The 21041-nt window shown below is 49.6% G+C and overlaps 1 protein-coding gene across 1 annotated transcript; it reads left to right on the forward strand.

Moving 5' to 3' along the window:
• Window positions 1-260: 260 nt before the first annotated feature.
• Window positions 261-1301, forward strand: LOC101550963 (melanoma-associated antigen B4-like). The gene is made up of 2 exons (XM_055121054.1): window positions 261-464; window positions 540-1301. Exons 1-2 carry the CDS (start codon window positions 261-263, stop codon window positions 1299-1301), a joined length of 966 nt encoding a protein of 321 aa, XP_054977029.1.
• The last annotated feature ends 19740 nt before the right edge of the window (window positions 1302-21041 follow it).

Genomic DNA, 21041 nt, shown 5'->3' on the forward strand with positions numbered 1-21041 from the left:
CCAGGCAGGCAAGTCTAGCTATGACACAAATTCACTGCCATTTCCTCCCTAGGATTCTCAGAAAACAGGTTCACCAGAACTGTGGGATCCCTGTGGGAAGCTAGGTAATGCTCTTAGGGGGCCCACACAGTGGGCCTTGAGAAAAACAAGGAGGAAAGACCCTGTCCATAGTGCTCACCCTGTCTTCTGCTTCTTTCAGGTACCAGCCTCATCTGTTAACATACCCAGCCTGGTACCCTCTACACCACATCAGTTTCATCATGCCTCGTGGTCAGAAGAGTAAGCTCCGGGCTCGGATGAAACGCCAGCAGACCCAAGGAAGGAATAGGAATACCATGGGTGCGGAGACCAAAGGAGCTGAGGGAGATCAGCCGTCCCCCTCCACCGCTGCTGCTTCTGAGGGCACTGCTGCAGGCTACTCTGGTGCAGATGTGCTCCAGCTGCTTGAGGAAGAAGAGGGAGCTGTCTGTTCTGAGCTAGATATTGCAGGTCTAAAAATAAGTGACAGCAGAGAGGAGGAGGAGGAGGAGGTGGAGGAGGAGGCGCAACCAAGCACCTCCAGGGCCGCACTGTATTTTGCGAGCACTCGCAAAGATCCTCTGGTCAGGAGAACCTGTATGGTGGTGCAATTCCTGCTGGAAAAGTATAGAATGAAGGAGCCCATTACTCAGGCCGCATTGCTGAAGATTGTCAGCAAGAGGTACAAGGATAGCTTTCCTGAAGTTATAAGGAGAGTCTCTGAGCGCATGGAGCTGGTGTTTGGCCTCGAATTAAGGGAAACCTATCCCAGTGGCCACACCTATACTCTTGTTAGCAAGCTGGGCTCCACGGGTGTGGGTGATGAAGTCTGTCCTGGGGAATTGCCTAAGATGGGGCTTCTGATGACACTCCTTGGTGTGATCTTCATGAAGGGCAACCGGGCCATTGAGGAGGAGATCTGGGATTTTCTAAGTATGTTGGGGATCTTTCCTGGAAGGAGGCACTTAATCTTTGGGGAGCCCCGTAAGCTTATCACCCAAGAGTTCGTGCAAGAAAGGTACCTTGAGTACCAGCTGATTCCCCACAGTGATCCTCCAGTCTATGAGTTCCTGTGGGGCCCAAGAGCCTACACTGAGACAACAAAGATGAAAGTGTTAGAAGTTATAGCTAAGATCAATGACAACATCCCTTCTAACTTCCCTGATATGTATGAGGAGGCTCTGAGGGATGAGGAAGAGAGAGCAAGAGAGAGATCAAAGCAAAGGGCTGCCAAGTCCCGTCGGCCTCCCAAGCCTGCGTCCAATAACCCCCCCAACGTTTAGATCATGCTCTTATTATAAGCATGCAGTCACCCAAACGCATGATGTAGTAACATGGGGTGAGTTTTTTTTTTTTAATCCCGCATCTTATTTTCCTTATCCTAACACCCTAGTAACTTGGTACTTGGCATTGTTCTCCCAAATTTTCCCTATAATGGAAATGTTGATTTTCTTATCATAGAAGCATATTAACATAGACATTTTTTCTGCTTATGCTGAAGTTTTGTTATCTGTTGCACAAAGTAAAAAACTAGTGACCTCTGCTTTTTGTGGCAAAACAAGGAAACTGAGTATTGGGAAGGGAAATTTCATCAAGTGGGAAGATACCCCACAGGAGGAGCTGGTATTAGAAAACAGTGACACAAATGTAAGAACGGTTTGTTCTTGGATTGCCTTATTCCTTTTGCTTTATGCGGTCATGATAACAGCATGTACTGAATTTACTTATTTTGTTCAAGCTGTAAGAGCACTAAAATCACAATAAACTGAACTTTCGATTCATTTCCTCTTTTATTCCTGTAACTTTCCACATGGTGATTCAATAAAAGAATAAATTTAAAAAAACAGGAATTGAGCACCTGCTCTTTCTAAGTTTCCACTATAGTACTGGGAGTGCTATGATAAGAGCAGGCTGAGTCTGCAAGTGCCACAGAGCCCTACCCTTGTTGACAGTCCAGGAAACTTTAGAATAGCTGATAGGACATCCCCAGTTCCTCCTATGGGGACTTAGAGGCTAAATTGTTGGGGGTAAGGGGCAGAGTCGGTGGGTGGAAGTAGCGGTGTTCGAGTTGTTTCTAGAGGCAATGATGAATTCCATGAGACCCAAGGGTGTCATTGCCCCTCTCAAACTGTGCCTACAATATTTTCCTTATTTTAGCCCCTGGAGATCATTAGCAGGTAAGATCAAGAGGAGATAAGCCTTACACTGGCAGACCTGAGGGGAGGGGAGGGAAGAATCCCAGCCTATGACAGGTATCAAAGCAACAAGGGAGGTTCTGCAACCATCTTCCCTGGATAGCATCCTTGAAGACCCAGGGCCAGCAGGCTAAATGTGCCCAACACTTACTTGCATCAAGTCTATCAGAAATTCAAGCCTGAATGTGAAGGTTGTGCCACTGTCCATGATAGGGGAGGATACTAGAGCTTGTATGAATCCCATTAAGGACCTTTAAGGAGGACAGCAGATCTTAGACATACCAGATTAGGGATGTCAAGACTCACAGGCCATTTCAAAATCAGTTGTAGGCGGTGAAACACTTAGGATCCTCTCATCAGTCTTAAAGTGGGTCCCCAGGAGAATTGGGATGTCAAAGTCTGGTAGGCAGAGGAAAGGTGTCACATGGCTGCCATCAGTACATAAGGCTCATCAGCATACACAAAGGGGTACCAACCTAGGAGACTGCCAGCCTCTGCTGTGACTGTGATACCTGGAAGCCGAGATGGTTGTAGGGCAGGTAATTTCCACACTGACTTAGGTCACAGAGCTCCCAAGGGGAAGGCTGGTTTCAAGTAGAGAAGCGTGCAGGTTTCTGAGCAGTGTCCTTGAGGCAAAGTGCAGGCACACAGACTGCCTGAGAGCCTCGTTGCTGAAGCAGCTTCTACGGTGTCCATCACCCTTTGCCAGTGGCTTTCACTACCTGTCCTACCATTCACACACTGGCTGCCTCTTCTGCCCACAGTCAGCATGTCTCTGGGTAGGGACAGTAAGCAGCTTAGCAACACTGGCAAATGCCAAGGTATACTGAGATACACAGGAGAGTTCAGGACACTGAAGAAAGGAACAGGCTTCCTTCTATTCAACTGTGACTGTTCCCCAAAGCTTATCACTGGTGGGTCTAATGACACCACTTCAATAGTGTAGAGAGAACAATCTCTTACCTCTACTGCCTTTGGCATTGCCAGTGAAGAGACTGCAAATTCTGATGAAGAGGATAACAACCCAGATGAGGAGCAAGCATACTGTTCCCAGGATGCAAGTTCTATTGACATGCCACTAAGGGATACCTTTTAACTAAGAAGGCAGATTGATGGAGCAGTTCCTGCTGTACAAACAGAAAGTGAAGCACCAAATTAGCAAGTAAGGCATGCTGAGGATTATCAGCCCAGAGTGCAAGGACCACTTTGCTGACATCCCCAGGACAGCCTCTGGGGCATTGAGTTGGTGTTCACTGTAAATGTGAAGGATACTGATTTAATCAATCATTTCTATGATGTTACTGCAATATTGAAATTCTGCCCTCCCTCAATAGAATGGAGAATTCCAGCAAGAGGCTCTGCAAAACCAGTCTCCTGATGAGTCTATTGGGTATGATCTTTATGAAGATCATACCCAATATGAAGATCATACCCATATGAGACTTTGCCAAGAAAGTCTGGAAATTCCTCACTGTAATGTATATTTATGCTGTAATAGACATCTATAAGGAGCCTAGAAAGCTCATTGCTAAATACCTGGTAAGAACAAAGTAACTGAAGTATTGCCGGGTGCCCAATAGTAGTCCTAGATACGATGAATTCCTATGGGGACTAAACGCATATACCAAAACCAGCATGATAAGAATTACAAAACTTTTGACCAAGGTCAATGATAAGGTTCTTGATACTATCTGAGCAAGTTCCAGGAAAGCTTTGAGAAAGGACAGAGAAAAAGAACAAACCAAAGTATCAGCCACTGCTGACACAAATGCCAAGGTCAGAGTTGATCGCCAGGCACATCACACAGCTACTTCCACACCTACAGAAATCTGAAGCTTTTTATCCTCCAGATAAGAAAATATGACATCCTAGTAGGGGATTTTGTGGAAACTTGAAAGAATCCCAAGGGACTCTTGTGGGATAAGGAAGTAAAACTTAATTCCTCACAGCCTGATTTCTTTCTTTCTTTCTTTCTTTCTTTCTTTCTTTCTTTCTTTCTTTCTTTCTTTCTTTCTTTCTTTCTTTCTTTCTTTCTTTCTTTCTCTTTTCTTCCCTTCTTTGTTTCCTTCCTCCCTTCTTTCCTTCCTTTTCCTTTTTCCTTTCTTCCTTCTTGTAATGATATACTTAGCTAAATTTGAGAAAATAATAGATACTAAATCTTACCAAGTTCGGCTTAGTCTTTATGGAAAAACTATGGAGATCTTTCCAAAAATAGTAACAAACTTCCATACAATCTAATGATACCACTTCTTGGCATCTATCCTCCAAACGCAGAAACATTAATTCAAAAGGATATATACATAGCTATGTTCAGCACTGTAATTGGTATAACAGCCAAGATATGAAATGAACCCAAAGACCTAGCTACAAATAAATGTATCAAGAAGTTATGGTAGAAGGGCAGTTAGGATAGAGAAGGGATAAGTATGACAATCATAGTTGGAAATGATCACTCTGAACAAGAATGCTGAAAGTAGGTAAAGGGATATAAATGATAACCACAGTACCTTTACTTCATACCATAATGCCAAGAAGGAAAGAGAAAGTGAGATAGGCAAGAAAAGTGCCTGCCTTAGGGAGGCAGGCTGGGGAGGCAGGGGGCAGGTGGGGAGGATGACGGGAGGGAAACTGAGGACACTGGTGATGGGAAATGCACACTGGTGAAGGGAATGGTATTGGAACAGTGTATCACTAAAACCCAGTCATCAACTATCTTGTAACTGTATATCTCAGAATAATTCATTTTGTAAATAGAAGTTCCGGTATATATAGACAATGGAATACTATACAGTTTTAAGGAAAAACAAAGTCAGCTTGCTTCTCAAGCCTGTATACTCCCTTTAAGATCTATTACAATCACTTGCCTCCATTTCTTTGCTTGCCTTTTCCACTTCGTAGAAGCCTGTGTTCTCTCTCAAACTTGTACTTCTCTCTTTCCTCTCACATCTTTCTAAATAAGTTTCAACAAAGACATCTTTGCCTCACACACTCACAAAAAAGAACAAAGAACAAAGAGCATCCTCTCCTTTCAGATACTGCTTTCATAAGCACGGTGAATTTACCAAAAACCCGACAGACTTTTTGAAAGAGATGTGGTAAGCATCAGTCCCACAAAGTCACAGAGTACACAAAAGGCAAGGATTGTCTGTATGCCCAGGGAAAGTGGCATGATGACAGGAAGCATAATAGTTATGGAGGTCAGACTAAGTCAATTTTTCAGCAAAAGGCTAAAACTAAAAAGAAGATTGTGTAGAAGCTGAAATTTGCTGAGCCCAACTGCAGATCTAAGAGAATGCTGGCTTTTAAGAGATGCCTGCATTCTGAAACGGGAGGAGATAATAACAGAAAGGGACAAGTGATTCTAAGCTTCATCTTTATTATGAAGAGAGAAGTCCTGGGTTTTGTTAAACTGGGGAAACAGTTAGTGTTTGAGGAGGGGGAAAAAAGAACAAAGAGCAAAATCATGCAATTTGCAGCAGCATGGGTGGAGCTAGAAGATATCATACTGAGTGAAGTCAAGTCAGAAGGAAGGGGATACTGATGATCTCTCTCATATGTGGGGCATAAAGATACACAGCAAAGTAGCAAATAAAGGTCCAAAAAGCAACATAATGGGAGAATTGATCCAGACAACTGAGTTTGGGGGGGGAGCATGGGAGGATAGATTCCTAGGGTCCTCGTGAGAGGGAGGGGTCACACTGGTGGTGAGTGTGGTGTTGAACTTATGTGCATGAAAAAACATCATTAATAGCATTGTAAACCACAGAATCTCATTTTTAAAAATTTTTAAATTATTAACCAGTTAGACTTTTGAGTAAAAGTCTCCTAATTATTCTCTATCCAGCAATTGATTACTGCTCTTTGTTGGATTTTGTGCTAGTACCAGGGTTCCAACATAAGTTATGCCCTTAGGAGCTGCAGCCATGTGAAGTAGCTGGGATACCCTCAATCATTTAGAGGGAAATAAAAGGAATGGGTGAAGAGTGTTCCTGAAGAAAGCAGAAAAGTGTGAGTGTCTTGAGGCTGGGCCATTAAATTGTTTTTAAACTCCCAGTCAATCCCAGGGAGGACTTCAAAATTAAGTGACCTGAGAATAGAGAGAGGCCCTGAGCCAACAGGGCATAGGCAAGACCCTTGGTTGATATCTCAGAGTTAAGATTAAAACTTTGCATGAAAAACTTCAGTGTGGTGTAAGGTCGAAAATTAGGGTCAGGTATTGGGCCGGAGCGATAGCACAATGGGTAGGGCGTTTGCCTTGCACGTGGCCAACCCTGGTTCGATCCCCGGCATCCCATATGGCCCCCCAAGCACTGCCAGGAGCAATTCCTGAGTGCAAAGCCAGGAGTAACCCCTGAGCATCGCTGGGTGTGACCCAAAAAGCAAAAAAAAAATTAGGGTCAGGTATTATGTACTTTGGTCTACTTTGGGGGAAATGAGCCAGAGCCGCAAATTGCTTACCTGTAGCTTTCTCTCAAGACTGTGTACTGAGTAGGTCCCTGAGAAAACAATGACCATCAGAGGGTACCAAGTCACAGCTCTGAATCATGCCTTAGTGGAGGTTATCTATTCCCTAGGAACCTGTGGGGTGACAAAAGCAAGAAAACCTCGCCCTCCAGAGACAAGGGCTACCTGACATACACGAGGTAGGTTAGAGAAAAGAAAAGAAAGATCAAAGCCCATGAACTGCATATTTCGCAAAACAGTTGGCAGAAGCAGTAAATATGCCATAAGCATTCTGCAGGAAGTAACAACAGAAACTCATGTACCCTCCTTACTGCATGCTATTCATCCTCAATACGGTCAGAAGAATCTAAGACCTGACAGATGTTTCTCTGGAGAGAGAAAATACACAGAAAGATGCATTTTACCACATGTGTCCTGAGATCTCCTGTCGTTCTCAAGGCCCTATTATATTTGTTGAGCACCCTAACTTTGTTTTTCAAGAAACAGAGAATACAGAGTCCCCCCTCCCATCTAATAGTATAAATATTCCCCCAAACAAAGACGACCTGGACGTAAGTGAATGTGAGCATTTCTCCAGCCTTTGTTGGACACCAGACTTCAATAAAGCCTTTGCCATTTTTCCGGTATGCTGGTGGGGCAGCGCTGCATGCAAACCGCACAGTCAATGGCATGGAAAGCAGGAGAGCCAAACAGAAAAAGGTGCCTGTCAAGGAGGCAGGCTGGGGTGGGGAAGAGGGAACACCAGAACCTCAGTGGTGGGAAGCTGACACCAGGGCAGGGCTGGAACATACGATGCACAAAACTCAACTATGAATAATTTTGTAAATGACGATGTCAGATTTTTTTTAAAAAAAACTAAGTTGAACTATAAGCCAGGGATTTGGCTTTCTGAGGAACTGGGCAGAGAGCTCTGCTATGACTTCAATATCCACAAGTACTGCCATGTCATGTGTGTGTATGGGGGGGGGGGGCGGCAGGCTCTCATTTACCTGATACACAAACACTGCCTCCCACAGGCCATTTATTCATTCACACTGTTCCTGAGTGCGCAGTCCTGCCTATACTACACTGTGGGGCACACTTGAAGCTAAAGGACAGATCATGGACCACTAGAGTGAGTTTTTCATCATCTGGATTCAAGACCATATCTCCAACTGCAGTTAACATTTTGAGTTACTTCAGGGAACAACTTTGAGTTTAATAGGGGTAGGTGGTGTAGGGAGGCATAATTCAGCCCTGACAGGGGATTCACTGATTCCATTGCTCTTATTGCAATGTATACCCACATGTTAATTGTTCAGTCCACATTCTTTTGTGGGGAGTTTCTGAGAAATCATGGAGCTCCCTCACTGGTACCACATACACAGCCTACAGTGTGGGCATGTTTCTTGCTTTAAATTGGAAGAATTAAAGCTCACTCCATTGAAATGGCTTTTTAAGTAATCTTGTGTGTCATTTGGAAAATTCTTAACAGTGCAAGGAATTGGTGGGGAAGCAATGACTAAAAATAGGAGTGTTTAAATCTGAGGGATGATTGGGAATTACAAAAGAATAGGTCCCTGACAAAATTTTTGAAAGCTCTGATTTACATAGGGTTAGGCATACAAAGGAACTATGGTTAAGCAATTATGCACCATTGAAAAAAAACCTATTTACTACTATTAGCCAAAATAATTCACTCTTTTAAATCTCAGAATATTTTATTTTCACCTAACCTACAGTGTATTTTTAAAAGGTACCCAGAAGAATGATACTGAGTAAAAATTCATCTTTAACTGCTGTGAATTAGTGTCCAAATATTCATCAGCTATAAATACTTTACATGATATACATATATTTCCAGCTTCCTACAAGATGGGGTTTATCAAACCCAGATGGCAGGTGAGTATTCTTAACCATCTCATTGTCACAAGTGCTTAATGATAGAGAGAAATTCGGCAACTGGTGTCATATCTGAGGACTCACACTTTCACCATGCCCATACCAAAGCACACCTGGTGTGTTAGTATTCACTTCCTCTTCACTATTTGGAAACAAATCTCAGCCAATTGTACAAATGTGTTTTCTGACCAGAACTACACAACCTGAAAAATAAGAGAATACCAAACAAAGGATGTATACTTCTTCATCTTGTGGTAAGGGTGACAGAACCTGGGTTTCATAAATGCAAGGCAAGTGTTTTATCACCAAGTCATATGCCCTGAAACAATACTGAAATAAAGGAGAATTAGAAAAAGTAAGAAGTAGTATACACTATCAAGATACAAAAGTTACTTAGATCTGGGGCTAGCACTGAACTGCAGGTACTAGGATGCACAAGAGGAGCCCCAGCACCCATCATTAGCATCTTAAGTAAAATTATGAAAAAAAAAATATATATATATGTATGGGCTGGAGCAATAGCACGGCAGTTGGGCTTTCACCTTTCACGCAGTCAACCCGTGTTCGATTCCTCCGCCCCTCTCGGAGAGCCCGAGAAGCTACTGAGAGTATGGAGCCCGCACGGCAGAGGCTGGCAAGCTACCCGTGTGTATTGGATATGCCAAAAACAGTAACAATAAGTCACTCAATGAGAGACGTTACTGGTGCCCACTCGAACAAATCGATGAGCAATGGGATGACAGTTACATATATGTGTCTACATGTGTCGTATTAGTTAACTTCAAGATTTGGGTCTCACCAAATTATGTGACACAGAACATATTTCTAGTAATATTGGTTTGTGTTTGTTTTTTGGGTCACCCCCTGCGATGCACAGGGGTTACTCATGGCTCCACACTCAGGAATTACCCCTGGAGGTGTTTGGGGGACCATACAGGATGCTGGGAATTGAACCCAGGTCAGCAGCGTGCAAGGCAAATGCCCTACCCACTGTGTTATAGCTTCAGCCCCTAGTAATATTGTTTTACTGTTTTGAGTTCCCCTCCCATTTTTTACAGGGAGAGGGGAGGACATTTCTAAAGTAAGAAACTTAGAGGTGCTGGGGCTACCAACCCTACAGCCTGTGGTGCTTACAAATCTCAGAACAAATTCCAGGCATCAAACCCAGAATCCTGAGCATGCCGGCAGGCAAAATTTCCTCCAGCCTCCTGGCCTCTGTATTGAGAACGACTTTCTCTGGTCGGGGGTGTGGGCCACTTTACCAGCTGCTCTGAGTTCACACACACAGGCAGGCTTAGAATTCCTGGCCTTCTTCGGTTCCACACACAGCACCGGAGATTGGCCCTCAGTGGGTTGCACACAGGCAAGCGCATAAACCACTATAGTTGTGAGTTTGCTAATAATTATTTGGAATAATTACTTGGGATTGGATGGGGGGGCACCCGTTGCTGGTGCAAGGGGACCAGGTCTACAGTGTGTGATGCTGACCAGGCCCTGCGGTGCCAGGGATGAAACTCAGGACCCGGACCCGGAGCCTGCCAGCGTGCACGACAGCCAGGGGCTGGCGGGCCACGGCCTCTGTGCTCAGTTCATTCTTTGCTCCCGGAATTGGCCTGAACAGCCGGTGCAAAGGGTGAGAAGGTTTGGCGCGGCCTTCTCTGGGACTGTACGAGTCACTTCCGGGAGCAAGGCCAGTTCCGGGTCCGTGCCAGTTCCGGGTCCAGGCGCCCACATTCTAGACGGTTGATGGGGGCGTGGCCTGTAACGGCTGGAGCGCCCGGAAGTGGGATCTCTTGGGGGCCTGGATTAGAGCCAGAGCCCATGAGGACCCGGATCATGAGTGACTGAGTCCCACACTCAGTCACACCGGGAGCCCCGTGGGGCCTTCCCTCGGGTGGTCATCTCCCCAGCTTGTCCTCCGGGTAAGGGCCCGCTGGACAGGCTAGGGCCAAGACCCCAAAGGAGCCCACAAACCTTGCGTGGAAGGCGACATCTTGAGTCCCGGTTGCGTCATCCATGAAGGTAAGGGCCACAGTTGGCGGCGGGAGCAACCAGGCCCTGCTCCCAACTCATCCCCGCAGGGTTCTCTGTCCTGCTACGGGGGGCCTTCTTTGCTCCAAAGTCCAGGGGAAGGGTCATTGTCCTGCTGAAATTAGGGGCGGGGTGGCGGGGTGGCAAGGACAGAAAATGAGTGCGCAGCGGCGGTACAGACATGGCCGGTACGGGGCCAAAGTTCCGCTACGCAGGGCCCTGGGGAGAGGCAGGTTTACAGGGAAGGAAAGCAAGTGGGCGGCGGCGGTGGGGTGAGGGGCAGTATGGGACGGATATGGTCGACCGCGACCACTCTGCTGACATCGTAATTGTGCCCGTTAGCCTTGTGATGTGACCAGGTGTGCAGGGCTTAGTATAAAGGGGCAGTGCATCTGGGATAGATGGAGAAATGGGGGCCCAGTAGATGGTGAGAGGCCTTCCTCAGAGTTCCGTTGGGGAAATCCAGGCAAAAGCCCTCCCCAGAGTTCCGTTGGGGAAATCCATCCCAGGGCCGCCTGCAGTTCTCTGTCTGCGGGGCAAGGAGCATGCAGTGGCCGGGGGCTTCTTTGCTCCAAGGCTCAGGGGAAGGATAATTGTCCTGTTTAAATTAGGGGCGGGGTGGCGGGGTGGCAAGGACAGAAAATGAGTGCGCAGCAGCGGTACAGACATGGCCAGTACGGGGCCAAAGTTCCGCTACGCAGGGCCCTGGGGAGAGGCAGGTTTACAGGGAAGGAAAGCAAGTGGGCGGCGGCGGTGGGGTGAGGGGCAATATGGGACGGATATGGTCGACCGCGACCACTCTGCTGACATCGTAATTGTGCCCGTTAGCCTTGTGATGTGACCAGGTGTGCAGGGCTTAGTATAAAGGGGCAGTGCATCCACACTTAGGGGGATTTGTTCTAGGACTCAGATGCAACAGTAAAATGAGGGTAGGGCAGAGCAGGGAAGTGGAGGTGGAGGGAGGAAGAAGGTGAAGTTTCTGCAGGGGGTGGGGATGGTGGCAGGGGTTAGGGGTAAACTCGAGATTGGGATAGATGGTGAGGTGGCGGGGAGGGGGGATGGTGGGTGTTACGGAAGACAGCTGGGTGGGGTGAGACGGCACAGTGGGCAGTTGGTGGGAGAAAGTGGTAGGGAACTGTTGGCTATAGAATGTCTGGGTTGGGAGATGAATGGTAGGATTGGGGGGTGGATGGATGGCAGGGTTCAGGTGGATGGGGAAGGTGGGCGGGTTGAGGAGACGGCGGGTTTCAGTGATATCTCCATGTTTGGGTAAATGGCGGAGTGAAGAATGATGGTTGGGGATTGGGAAGAAAGCAGAGTGGCGGAGATAGGGTTGGCGGTGGGTGGTAGAAGGTGGCAGGGGCTTAGGGGTTCATGGTGGGGTTGGGAGGTGGATGGATGGATTGGAGGAGATGACAGGGTGGGGAGTGTGGGGGGAATAGTGATGGGCATCTGGGGGTATGGCAGTGTGGGCAGGGCATGGCAGGATGGAGGACAATGTCATGGTTGGGAGCAATTGCGGGAAGGTGGTGGGGATTGAGAAATGGATGGCGGGGTTAGGGGTACATACTGGGTGGGAGAAGTTAGCAGGATTGGATGTGGGTGGCAGGTGGTGGTGGTTTGGGAGTATATGCTGGGTTTGAGGTAGATGGCAGGTTTGGAGGATGTTGACAGGGACTGGGTGTTTGGGGTAGGTGTGAGGGAATTGGAGGATTTATGCAAGGGTGGGGGCAGATGGTGAGTTGGGGTGATTGGGGTGTGTAGAAGTGGTGGGGGTTTGAAGTTTGCATGGCAGGCTTGGGAGGGAATGACAGGGTTGGGCAATTATGCCAGAGGCTATGGTGGGTAGCAGACAGTAGTGGCGGTTCAAGGAAATGATGGAATTGGGGGAGACCTCAACATTGGGGTAGATGGAAAAGAAGGGGGAGATGATGGAGTTTGGGAAACAGCAGGGTGTGGGAGATGGCAGGTGGGACTTTGGTGGGGGTGGGGTGGATGGCAGGGTGGGGGAGATGGCAGGTTTGGGGTTGGGTTGGGAAACTTGCATGGAGTTGTAGTGTGGATGGCGAGGTTGGGGATAGATGGCGGGGTTTTAAGAGATAACAGGGTTGCCGTGGGTAAGGAAGGTGGCTGCGGGTTGGGTGTGGGAAGAAGGTGGAAGTTTAGGAGTAGAGGGCTGGGTTGGGGGATATTGGTTGGGGTTCTGGTGGGGGAAGGTGAGGGGACTGGGGGTGGATGGCAGGCTTGGGAGTGAGTGAGGAAGGTGGCAGTGATTTCGGGGTGGATGCCATTTGGAGTTGGATGGCAGTCCTGGGGGTTGGTGGCTGGGTTTGGTTGGGGGAATTGGCTTGGGGCTTGGGGTGGGTGGTGCCTTTGGGGCATAGGAGTGGGAGTTAGGGGTGACCTCGATATTGGGATAGATGGGGAGCTCGGGGGAAATGATGGGTGTCCCAGGAGACACCTAGGTGGGGTGATATGGCACAGTTGGTAGTGGGTGGGCGAATGTGACGGGGTTCGAGCGTAGAATGTCTAAACTGGGAGATGAATGGCAGGGTTGAGGGTTGGGTGGCAAGGTGGGGGAATGTGGGGGGTTTGCAGACAACAGCAGGGTTCAGCAATATCTCAATATTGGGGTAAATGGCAGAGTGTGGAATGAAGGTGAGGATGGAGAAGACATTGGAGTGGGGAAGATAGCAGGGTTGGCAATGGGTGGGAGAAGGTCATAGGGGCTTTGGCAGACTTGGGGTTGTTGGTTGGGGTTCAAGTGGGGGAAAGTGATAGGGGACTGGAGGTGGGTGGCAGGGTTGGGAGTGCAGAAGGTGACAGTGTTTTGGGTGTGAATGCTGTGTTAGGGGGTTGGATGGCAGGACTGGGGGTTGGTGGTTGGGGAAATTGGCAGGGGGCTGGGTCTATTTGGCAGATTGTAGGTGGTGGTGGGTTTGGGAATAAGTTGGGAAATGTGGCAGGGTTGGGAGATTGGTTTGGATGGTTGTGTGGGGATATTTCAGGTTTGTGGGTGAAGGTGGCTTGGTTTTGGGTGTGGGATTGGGGGGTAAATGGCAGGGTGGTGGTGACTGCAGTGTTGGGGCTCAGTTATGAAGTTGCTATGGGGTTTTGGGTGGATGTCGGAATCTGAGGGTAGATGGCAGGCTGGGGATATGGCAGGGTTGTGTGGAGGGGGGTGGAGGAGATCACGGTGTTGGGGGGTGTCTCGATATCAGGGTAGATGTCAGAGTGAGGAATGATGTTGGATGATGGGGAAGACATGAAAGTGGGAAAGAAAGTAGGGTTTGCGCTTGGTAGGACAAGGTGATGGAGACTTCGGGGTGGATGATGGGTTTGGGGATTGGATGGCAGGTTTGGGGGAGATGGAATGTTTGGGAGTATGGAGGTTAAGGTGGTGGGGATTTGGGGTGTGTATGGCAGTGTTGGGGGTGGATGGCAGAATGGGGAGCATTAGCAGGGTAGAGGGTGTTTAAGGGAAGGTGGCCAGATTGGGGGTATATACCAGTGTTAGGGAGTAGATGGCAGGATGGAGTAGCGATGCAAGTTTGGGGCTGGTTGGGGGAAGGTGGCAGGGTTTAGGGAATGGATGCTAGAATTGGGAGATATATGACATGGTGGAAGTTAGCAGGGCTGGAGTTGGGTATGAGGTGGCAGAGTTTTGGGAGTGGATGGCTGTGTTGGGGTGGCCTGCAGTTGTGGGGGTTAGGTGTTTGAGTTAGGTGTCAAGGGATTTTGAGTTTGATGCTAGGGTGGGGGAAGATGGCAAGGTTTTGGGATTGTGGGTGGGTGTGTAAAGTTGGTGGGGGTTTGGGATTGTACAGAGTGGTAGAGGGTGGATGACAGGGTTAAGCAATGCTGAATGGCATTAAGGTGGGAGGGGCAAAGTAATGGCAATTTGAAGAAATAGTGACTTTACACATGACCTCAAGATTGGAGTATGTAGATGGCAGAGTAGGGGGAGATCTCTGGGGCTGGGAAACAGCTGGTTGAGAGAGATGGCAGGCTTGGGGTTGTTGGGAGAAGGTGCAGGGGCTGGGACTTTGGCGGGGGAGGGGTGGGTGGCAGGGTGGGGGGAGATGGCAGGTTTGGGATTGGGTGGGTGAATTTGCATGAAGTTGTGGGGTGGATGGCAGGATTGGGGAGTAGATGGCAGGGTTTGGCTAGATGAGAGGGTTGACTTGGTTCAGGAAGGTAGCTGGGGTGGGGGGTGGATGGCAGTGTATGGAAGATGGCAGGCTTAGGCATGGGCGGGAGAGGTGGCAGGGAGTTAAGGGGGTGATGGCAGGGTTGGGGGTGGTTGGTAAAGGTGTCAGGCATTTGGGGATCCATGGCTGGGTTGGAGCATGGTGACTGGTGCTGGGAGCGTGGGGAAGGTACAGGAATTGGGGGGGTGCAGGGAAGGCTTGAGGGTAAGTAGGGAAGGTGGCAGGGATTTGGGGGTGGATGGCTGGTTTGGGGATGGATTGCATGATTGGGGAAGGTGGCAGGGGTTTCTTGGGTGATGGTAGGTTTGGTGAATGGTGGTGAAGTTTGGATTTGGAGGGTAGTGTCACGGGGTTCAGGTTTCATTGATGGGTTTGAGGGGTGGTGGAGTTTGGGAATTAGTTGAGAACTGTGGCAGAGTGAGGGGTAGGGATGGATGGGAGGGAGAGAGTGATGACAGGGTTAGCATGGGTGAAGAAGGTATCTGGGTTCTGGGGGTGGATGGAAGTTTGGGGGATTTGGTAGGATTGGGTATGGTGGGAGAAGGAGGCAGAGGTTTGGGATATGATGACAGGTTGCGGGGTAGGTGGGGAAGGCTGCAGGAGTTTGGGGGCATATGGCTGGGTTTGGGGAGAATGGCTGGGGTTGAGAGAGTGGGAGACAGTTGCAGGAGACTAACTGCTTTCTGGCTGGCTTCAGAGTAAGTAGGGAAGGTGGTAGGAATTCCAGGGTGGATGGCTGGGTTGGGGGTGGATGGCAGGATTGGGGGATGGGGGGAGGTATAAGGTGGTTCAGGGGTAGTTGGCAAATTCTTGAGATGGTAGTGGGGGTTGGAAATGAATAGGAAAATGTGGCAAGATGTGGTTTGGGTTGGATTACAGACTGGTGATGGCAGGGTTGTGGGTAGGTGGGTAAAGGTGGCTGGGTTTGGGATATGGACGGTGGACTTGGTAGGGTTTAGGGCAGGGTGCTGATGATTGCAGGGCTGTGGGGCGGGGACGCGTCTGTAAGTTTAGGGGTGGTAAACAGCATTAGGGGTTGATGACATAGTTGTGGGATGATGGTGGGCATTGGTGGTTGGTATGGGTAGGTGATTGGGGGATTGGGTGTGTATACATGGGGTTGGAGGATGGATGGCAGGGTTGGAGGAGATGGTAGGTTTGGGAGTGGGTGAGTGAAGGTGACAGGAGTTGGAGATGGTGGGCTTGGGGTATATCTTGATACTGGGATAGATGGCAGTGTGAGAAAAGAAAGTGTAGTTGGGGAACACAGAAGATTGGGTGAAATAGCAGGATTGTGGGTGGATAGGCATGGTGGCAGGGTCTTGTGGGGATGGCGGAATTGGGGGTGGAGGGAATGACTGGTGGAGATGACAGGTTTGTGTGTTTTGGGGTTATAGTGAAGATTTGGGGGTATATGACAGAGATGGGGAGTGAATGGCAGAATGCGGGGTTTGCAAAGGCAGGGTTGAGGATGATTAGGGGCAGTCTGCAGAGTTTGGCGAATGTATCGTGGAATTGGGGTTCATGAGAGGGTGGGGGAATTTAGCAGGATTGGATATTGGTGGGATGCAATCATGTTTTAGGGTGTATAGGCGTTGGGATAGATGCTAAGTTTGGGGAATAGTATCACAAGTTGGGGATTTAGGGCAGGTGTTGGGGGACTAGGGAGTTGATGCCAGAGAGAGGGCAGGTGGCAGGGAGTTTGGGATTTTCATGGTGGGGGTGGGGGTGGATGGCAGAGCTTGGCATTGTTGTCAGGGATTAGAGTGAGTGAGAGAGGACAGTGGCAGTTTGAGGAGACCGTGGGGTTGGGGAAGACCTCAAGTTTGGGGTAGAAGGCAGCTTAGGGGAGATAGTGGGGATAGGGAAGACAGCATGGTTGGGAGATGGCAGGGTTGGGGGTTGGTGGGTGAAGGGTGGGTTTCACAGGGTTGGGATGGATGGCAAGGTGGAATGAAATGCTGGTTTGGAGTTCGGGGGGAGGAATTCATGGGTACTGCGGGGTGGATTGCGGTATTTGGAGTGGATGGCAGAGTTTGGGGATATAATAGGGTTGGCTGGGATAGGAATTAGCTTGGGGTTGGGTGTACTTGGGAGGTTGTGGGAGATGGCAAGTTTAGGTGTATGTATGTATGGTAGAAGGTGGCAGGGGGTTATGGGGCTGATGTCAGGTTTCCAGGTGGTTGGGGAAGGCAGCAGGGGTTTTCAGAGTGTATCGCTAGGTTGGGTTTTAGATGGCACTGGGTACATGTTTGGGGGAGTTGTAGTGGCAGGGAGTTTAGAGGTGGCTGATGGTTTTGGTTGTTGATGGGGTGTGGGAATGAGTTGGAATGGAAGTTTTGTGGTGACTGGCAGGGTGGGGGTGACAGCAGGGTTGTGGGTAGGAGGTAAAGTAGCTGGGGCTTGGGGAGTGGATGGTGGAGTTGGGGATAGATGGCAGGTGGTGGTGACTGCAAGGCTGGGGGATTGGAGAGGTTGGTGTGGCTTTTAGGATGGATGAAGGGGTTGCATGGTGGATGGCAGTTTGGGTAGATGGAAGAGGGCATTGGAGGTGGGTGTGGGTAAGTGTTTGGGGCATTGCGGGTAGATGGCTGGGTTCGGGGGTTGGATAGCACAGTTGTGGAGATGGCCGGGCTGAGTGGTAAATGTATCAGGGGTAGGGTGAGATAGCAGGCATGTGGATTATCTTGATATTGGGGTAGATGGCAGAAGGAGGAAGGATGGTGGGGGTTGGGAAAGACAGCAGAGTGGGGCAGACAGCAGAATTGGGGTTCAGGAGGTGGCAGGGGCTGACAGGTGTGGAGGGCTGGGTTGGGGCAAATGGCAGGATTGGTGGAGTAGGCAGGTTGGGTTGTGGGTGTGATGGTGATGGGATATGGAGGCAATAGCAGTGATGGGGAGTAGGTGGCAGGATGCGGTGGGATGGCAAGTTTAACATGATTGGGGGAAGGTGGCAGAATTTGGTAAATGGATGGCTTGAGTGAGGGGGTACATGACAGTGTCGGGGAAGATATCAGAGTTTCAGGTGGATGGAAGATTGCAGTTGTTTGTAGGCAGGAAGATGAGATTGGGTGGATGGCAGGTTTAGGGGCTGGTGGCTTGGGGGTCACAACAAACCCTTGGCACTGAATTTCAGGAAGTCATAAAACCAAGGTGTTGGAGGTGGGTCAGGGCTTGATGCCAGGGTGGGAGGTCGTCTCAGGGTTGGGGGATGTTTGTGGGTGGGTTAGAGAAGGTGGCAGGAGTTTGGGGTATGTATGGCAGGATTGGGGGTGAATAAAAGCGTTGTATGATGTTGCAGGTGGATAGGATGGGTGGGGAAAGTAGTGGCACTTTGAGGATTGGCTGGGTTTCAAGAGAGCTTAATAATGGAGTAAAGGGCAGAGTGTGGGGAGATGGTAGGGATTGGGGAGACAGCAGGGTGGGGGAGATTGCAGCTTGGGGTTTCCTAGGAAAATGTGGAGAAGTGAGGGTTTAAAAGTTTTTGCATAAATGGCAGTATGCAGGGGAAATGCAGGTTTGATATTGTGTTGGGGAATTTTCCAGGGGTTTTGGGATGGATGGCGGGATTGGGCATAGATGGCCAGATTTTGGGAGATGACACAGTTGGTGTGGGTGAGGAAGGTGTTCAACAGGGTGGGGGAGATGGCAGTGTTGGGCATCAGTGGGAGAAGGTAGCAAAGGGTGACCTGTAAATGTCAGGTTTGGGGGTTGGTGTGGGGAAGGTGGAGAAGTTTGGGGGTGGATTGCCGAGTTGGGGGATGTTGGATGGAGTTCAGGTGGGGGAAGGAGACAAGGGTCCGGGAGCTGGCTGGCAGGCTGGGGGTGAGTTTCAGAGTGGATGCATGGTTGAGGGTTTGATGGCAGGACTGAGTGTGGTGGCTGGGTCGTTTGATTGGGGAGGACTGGCGGGGGTTCAGGGGTGTTTGGTGGTGTGGGGGAATGTTGGTGGGGATTGGGAATGAGTCAGAAAATGTGGTGGGGTCAGGTGTTGGGTTTGGATGACTGTGAGGGGGTATTGCAGGTCTGGGGGTGCGTGAGTGGGTGAAGATAACTGGGGTTTGGAGATGCTAATGGGGGTTGATGGCAGGGTCATAGTGATTATAGTGTTAGGGAAGTTGCCTTGGGTGTGTGGGTGGATGGAGGAATTTGAGGATAGATGGCAGGTTTGGGCTATGGCAGGGTTGTGGAAGGTGAGCTCTGGTGGCAGGGTTGGAGGAGATCACAGTGTTGGGGGATATCTCAGTATTGGGGTAGATGTTCAAGTGAGGAATGATGTCGAGTGCTTATGAAGATATGAGAGTGGGGAGATAGTAGGGTTTGTGCTGGGTTGGAGAAGGTGACGGAGTCTTGGGGGTGGATTTCAGGGTTGGAAGTGGATGGTAGGGTTGGGGAGAAGGAAAAATTGGGGGTATGGAGTGAACACGGTGTGGAATTGGGGTGTATGGCAGTGTTGGTCGGTGGGTGGCAAAATGGGGGCAATGGCAGAGTTGGGTTTGTTTTGGTGAAGATGTGCGGATTTTGGGGTGTATAGCAATGTTGGGGAGTTGATAGAAGGATGGTGGCAATACAGAATTTAGGGTGATTGTGGAAGATTGTGTTTGGGGAATGGATGGCAGAATGTGGGGTAGATTACAAGGTGGGGGAAGTTAGGCCTGGAGTTCTGTGTGAGGTAGCAGTGGTTTTGGGTGGTGGCATGTTATGGTGGATTGCAGGTTTGAGGCATGATAAAAGGGGTGGGGGTTTGTCTTAGTTGTTGTGGTTTGGGCGGTTGGATGTTGATGGTAGAAGGTGGCAGGGGTTGAAGGGTTGATGGAAGGCTTGTGGATGGGTGGGGAAGTGGCAGTGGTTTGGGGGTCCATGGCTGGGTTGGAGGATAGTGGCTGGTCTTGGGGGCATGGGGGAAGGTGCAAAGTTTGGGAGGTGTGGGGTAGGCTTCAGGGAAGGTGGCAGGGATTTGGGGAGGTGGTTGTGTTGTGGAGTGGACTCATGGTTGGGGGAAGGCAGCTCATTTGGGAGGGTGGGGAAAGGTGGCAGGGAGTTTATGGGTGATGACAGGTTTGGGGGATGGTAGTGGGGGTTGGGAATAAATCAGGGAAGGTGGCAAGATGGCAGTTAGGGGTAGAAGGTAGGGCCGGGGAAATGGCAGAGTTATGGGTGGGTGGGTGAAGAAGGCTGAGGCTTGGGGGGCAACTGATGGGGTTGGGGGTAGATGACAGAGTGGTGGTGACTACAGGGCTGTCATCAGAGAAGTTAATGTGTATTTTGTGGTGGATAGTAGGGTTGGATGGTGGACAGCAGTTTTCATGGATGCAGGAAAGGATTGGAGGTGGGTGTGGCTGTTTGGAGCACTGGAGATGGATGCCTGAAGTTGGGGGTGGATTTCAGGTATGGGAGTGGGTAGGTAAAGATGGCAGGGGTATGAGGAGATAGCAGTCATTTGGGGTGTCTTGATATTGGGGTAGATGGCAGAAGGAGGAAGAATGATGGGCACTGGGAAAGCCAGCAGAGTGGAGGAGATAGCAGGACTGGGAGGAGAGAGAATGTGGCTGACATGGCTGAATGGCAGGGTTGGGGGCTGATGGCAGGGTTGGTGGAGAAGGCAGGGTTGATGTATGGGGGTGACGGTGGTAGGGATTGTGGGTATATGGAAGTGTTGTGGAGTGGATAGCAGGATGCAGTTGGATGGCAAGGTTGGCGTGATTAGGGGAAAGTGGTGTAATTTGGCGAATTGATGGCTTGGTTGAGCGGGTACATGACAGGGTAGGGGAAGTTAGTAGGTTTAGGGGTGGTTGGGAGATTGCAGTGGTTTTGCAGGAGGATGATGAGATTAGGTGGGTGGTGGGTGACAGTTTTGGGGTGATAACAGACCCTAGGCAGAGCATTTCAGGAAGTCATAAAACCAAGGTGTTGGGGGGACTGGGGTTTGATACCAGGGTGGGAGCAGGTTTCAAGGTTGTGGTGTTTGTTGGTGGGTTGGAGAAGGTGGCAGGGGTTTGGGGTATGCATGGCAGGATTGGGGCTAGACAACAGGGTTGTGTGATGGTGCATGTAGTTAGGGTAGTTGGGGTAAGGCAGTGGTGCTTTGAGGATTGGCTGGGTTTCAGGGGACCTTAATATTGGGGTAGAGGGCAGAGTGGGGGTGATGGTGGGGACTGGCAAGACAGAAGGGTGGGAGAGATCACAGGCTCGGGGGAGGGATGTTAGGAGAATATGAAGAAGTGAGGATTTAACAGTGTTT

This window comes from Sorex araneus, chromosome X (genome assembly GCF_027595985.1).
Source record: "Sorex araneus isolate mSorAra2 chromosome X, mSorAra2.pri, whole genome shotgun sequence".
Taxonomy (NCBI): domain Eukaryota; kingdom Metazoa; phylum Chordata; class Mammalia; order Eulipotyphla; family Soricidae; genus Sorex; species Sorex araneus.